Raw genomic sequence first — 4,611 nt, 5'->3', positions numbered from 1 at the left:
TACAGTACTTTTTTATTAACCAGTCAAACCACTCGTGCAGTAAAACTGGAGCTTAGCAGTTTCCCAGGAGCGTAGCTGCACTGCCCCCTGTATGTTTGACCTCAATCCGCAACATTTCCGGTGTTTGATGGAATTTGTAGTTTTCTCATTCTATTTTGTTTAGCGTCTGATGACTGCATGATGGTTATAAACTCTAAAATCCACAATGCACTGCGCGAAGGTGTACGCGATGGAGAAATATGGCTGCCCACGTTGACTTTGTTTATATTTACAGATTAGGCGAATGCTATTAGAAAGTGAAAGTAGTTGCTTCTGTTTCTCTCCATTCGTTACTAAGAGATAAAGATTAGTTTAGGTTTTTTTGGGTCAAGTGTAGTTTTACGCCTGTAGTTATTGTTATTATTGGTCCCTGTTACCTAATACACGTGTCCGGCTTTCCCCACCCGTGGAAAGCAGCGAGATTTGTGACACTTGCTGTACAGATAAGTAAAGTTAACCCACAATTTGATATCCGTTTTCTCATCTTTGGTTTTTCTGGTTATTTCGACAGGCCTGGTCCAGCACAGAAACGTTTAGAAACCCTTCATTATATGTATAGGGTTGATCTTGAGATTATTTCTAAGATAATTACATTTATTATAAGCCCCTAAGCCAAAGTGAACGAAACGATTCTTGGATTTCTAACCAAACTAACGATCATTTAGTGGTGTACGGACTGATAAAATTTAAGCTGCGGGCTGTCAGTTTCATGTCGCTCTTTGCAACTGATTTGTTTGGGGAGGGCGTGAAGCCGCCGTCCTGCGAAGTTAGATAACAGCCTGGAGCTGCGCAAACCCTACTATGAGACCATGTTTGGCGATCTGTTCGAAGAAGACAACGAAGCCTTTCTTGGTGGGGGCAGCAAGACTCAGAAAGGCAAAGATTCAAAAGAAGACCAGGTCGAGCAGCCGCCGCCACCGAGGGGACCCGTTAACCTCAGCGGCCTCAAGAATCAGGGGGGCACCTGCTACCTGAACTCCCTGCTGCAGACCCTACTGTTTACGCCAGAGTTCAGAGGTCAGTGGTACTCATTTTGAAGTTTTAATATTCTAGAGTGATCTTGATTGTGGTATTCTGTCAATACCCCTATAAACCGAATCGGAAGACCTGCAGATCCACCTTTCTCGAAAGGTTGGTTGTTGTAAGTTTCAGAATGACCAGATCCAGGTGTGTAACAGGATGGTGGGGGGGGTTCTTTAAAGAAGGAAAAAAAAAATGCAGTAGACGTGGGGACTAAGTTACTACGTTGTTACCACAACATTTATCACTATAGTACATTTTCTAACTCGTGATGTAGCTCAATGTGCTTTGCAAGAAATAGCTACAAAAAAAGTATAATAAAAAAAATCAATACGAACTTTACGTGGTGAATGTTCGCCGAATGGCCAAAAAACCACAACCGTTACCTGGTAGGTGACCATCCAAATAATCAGATTGCGTTTCAGACCTATATACTGTGTGTATATATATATATATATATATATATATATATATATATATATATATATATTTGTGTGTGTGTGTATGTTTGTATTTATGTATATATGAATGTATGGATGTGTGTGTGTGTGTGTATGTATATATGAATGTTTGTGCGTGTGTATATAATATATAATTTGTATATGTAACTGGACATCGGAGTGCAAAGCACCCCAGAATATAAAAGCCTAAAACCTTGCCAAGTACATCCATTTTTCATGACAAGAAAGTTGTTGAGCATTGATCTGTGTGTTGAGGTTACCCACACTTCATAAATATGTGTCATTTTCAAACAAAAAAACTTATGAGAATCAACCATTTTAAAAGACAAGCTGTGTGTGCTACATCAGCGCTTACGTTTGTCTGCAACCCCCTCGCAGTGTGGTTTCATCTAAAAAGACAACTTGACAGTAAACATTCATGTCATGTGCTTGGTGTTGTGTTAATTTACATCCAAATTTATATGAGAACTACTCCCAGGAAGGATATTTCTTCACAGAAGCAAAAAGAAAATGCATCCTTACCTCCACAAAAATAGTGCCAGGAATATGCGATTAAATGATTATTTTCAGATAATTTTTTGTTTTCTTTTATTGAAATGTTTGGCACTTCAAAGAAGATATGTTTGGTAGGTTTTAGGCTTTTATTTTCCGTGGTGCTCTTTGCTTTATTGGTTACATTATGATGTCTGTACTTTTCACTTAATTTACAATAGGCTTTTACTTTTTCTCAAAAATAAACTGCCGATACCCAGGCAAGCATCTCAAGATAAACCTGTATTATATTTCTTGTGATAATGTAGGCATCAGTTATAACTTTTTTTTTAATATTTTTATTTTATTAATTTTCATTGTAATCATTCCATACAAACGGATCAATTTATAACCTAACAAATTTGAAGACTAATCAAACCCCACCCCTGAGAAGGAGAGCTTAGCTAAAGGAAAATTGCTTTAGGCTTTTTAATAAGGCAACATTAAACAAAAGAAAGGGAGAAGTAAATATCTATGTAAATAAGAGATGGAGAAGGGAGTTAAATGCAATAATAGTTATTTCTCTTATTCTAAAATAATATTGATTAAATCCTGCCATGTTTTGAAAAAATGTTGTACAGATCCTCTAACTGAAAATTTGATTTTTTCCAATTTCAAATAATATAAAACATCGGTTTCCCACTGACTTATAAGAGGAGAATTAGGATTCTTCCAATTTAACAAAATAAGTCTACGTGCCAAAAGTGTAGTGAATGCAATCACAGTTTGCTTGTCCTTCTCCAATTCAAGTCCATCTGGAAGAACACTGAACACAGCTGTTAATGGGTTAGGAGGGATTGTGATACCAAGGCTGTCTGAGAGGCACTTAAAAATTTTTGTCCAAAATGATGTTAGTTTAGTGCAGGCCCAAAACATGTGACCCAGTGAGGCAGGAGCTTGGTTGCAGCGCTCGCAGGTTGGATCCTGCCCTGGAAACATTTTGGACAGTTTTAAGCGAGACAGATGGGCTCGATATATAATTTTTAGTTGAATAATTCTATGCTTTGCGCATATAGAACTCGAGTGAATTCTCTGCTTTGCTACCTTCCACTCCTTTTCTGATATATTGATTAAGAGATCTTCTTCCCAATGTCCTCTTGGATCTTTGAAAGGTAGGGACTCTAATAAGATTTTATATATTGCAGAAATAGTGTTTGTTTCCTCGAAATTGAGCAGTATTTTTTCCAGCATTGTGGAGGGTGCAAGGTGGGGGAAATCGGGCAATTTCTGTTTAACAAAATTTCTAATTTGAAGATAGTAAAAGAAATGTGTAGCTGGGAGGTTGAATTTTGAACGTAATTGTTCAAAAGATGTAAATATGTTGTCTATATAAAGATCTCTGAACATTTTAATCCCAAAACTTTCCCAGGTATTAAAAACTGGATATACTTGCGAAGGTTGAAAGAAGTGGTTCTCTTGCAGAGGTGCCACTGATAAAAGATTTTCCATCTTAAAATGCTTCCTAATTTGGTTCCATATTCTGAGTGAGTAAAGCACAATTGGGTTATTAGTATATTTGCGATAACTTTCATTTATTGGAGAGCAGAGCAGGGAATATAAAGAAGTACTACAGGATTTATTTGTGTCCAGGTTTTTATGGCTTGTATGTTTGCTGCCCAGTAATAAAACTGAAAATTAGGTAAAGCCATGCCACCTTCTGCCTGAGGTCTTTGTAGGGTTGCTCTTCGGATACGTGGGTGTTTTGAGTTCCAAATGAATGAGGTTATTATTGAATCTAACTGTTTAAAAAACGATTTATTGATATATATTGAAATGTTTTGAAATAAAAAGAGAAGTTTAGGATGGATATTCATCTTAACAATGTTAATTCTTCCGGCTAGAGTGAGATGAAGGGTTGACCATCTATGCAAGTCTTGCTTAATTTTTTCCATACAGACGCCAAAATTTTGTTGATAAAGAGCTTTATGTTTACTTGTGATATTTACCCCTAGGTATTTAAACTGATCTGCTATGGTAAAAGGTAGGGTGTCTAATCTAATATTATATGCTTGTGAATTCACTGGAAAGAGTATACTTTTATTCAGATTAATTCTAAGACCAGATATCTTTTGAAATTCTGTTAGTGCTGTTAATACAGCGGGGACAGTGTTTTCTGGGTCTGATATATATAAGACCATATCATCTGCATATAGAGAAATTTTCTGTTCCAGTCCTTCTCTGACAATCCCCTTTATCTGATAAGAATTTCGGCAGTGAACCGCCAGTGGTTCAATAGCGATTGCAAACAACAGTGGCGACAAGGGACATCCTTGTCTGGTACCACGTTCTAGTTTAAAGTAGTCTGAGCAAATGTTATTAATACAAACTGAAGCTTCTGGATTGGTATACAGTAGTTTGATCCAAGCACAAATATTCGGGCCAAACCCAAATTTCTCCAATGCAGTGAAAAGGTAATTCCATTCGATCATGTTAAATGCCTTTTCTGCGTCTAATGATAGTAATATCTCTGGGGTGTTTGATTTTGCTGGTGAATATATAACATTAAACAAGCGTCGGAGATTTGAAGATAGGTGTCGGCCTTTAATAAATTCAGTTTGAT

The 4,611-nt window shown here is 37.0% G+C and overlaps 1 protein-coding gene across 1 annotated transcript in view; it reads left to right on the top strand.

Moving 5' to 3' along the window:
* Positions 1–212: 212 nt before the first annotated feature.
* Positions 213–4,611, top strand: part of usp40 (ubiquitin specific peptidase 40) — a 176,345-nt gene continuing 171,946 nt past the window's right edge. The window contains exon 1 of the mRNA XM_028807508.2: positions 213–1,056. Within this exon, the coding sequence (XP_028663341.1) occupies positions 849–1,056 (208 nt within the window). The 5' untranslated portion in view covers positions 213–848. The remainder of the gene's footprint in view (positions 1,057–4,611) is intronic.

This window comes from Erpetoichthys calabaricus, chromosome 8 (assembly GCF_900747795.2).
Source record: "Erpetoichthys calabaricus chromosome 8, fErpCal1.3, whole genome shotgun sequence".
Lineage (NCBI taxonomy): Eukaryota > Metazoa > Chordata > Cladistia > Polypteriformes > Polypteridae > Erpetoichthys > Erpetoichthys calabaricus.
This window is presented reverse-complemented; position numbering and strand designations above follow the sequence as displayed.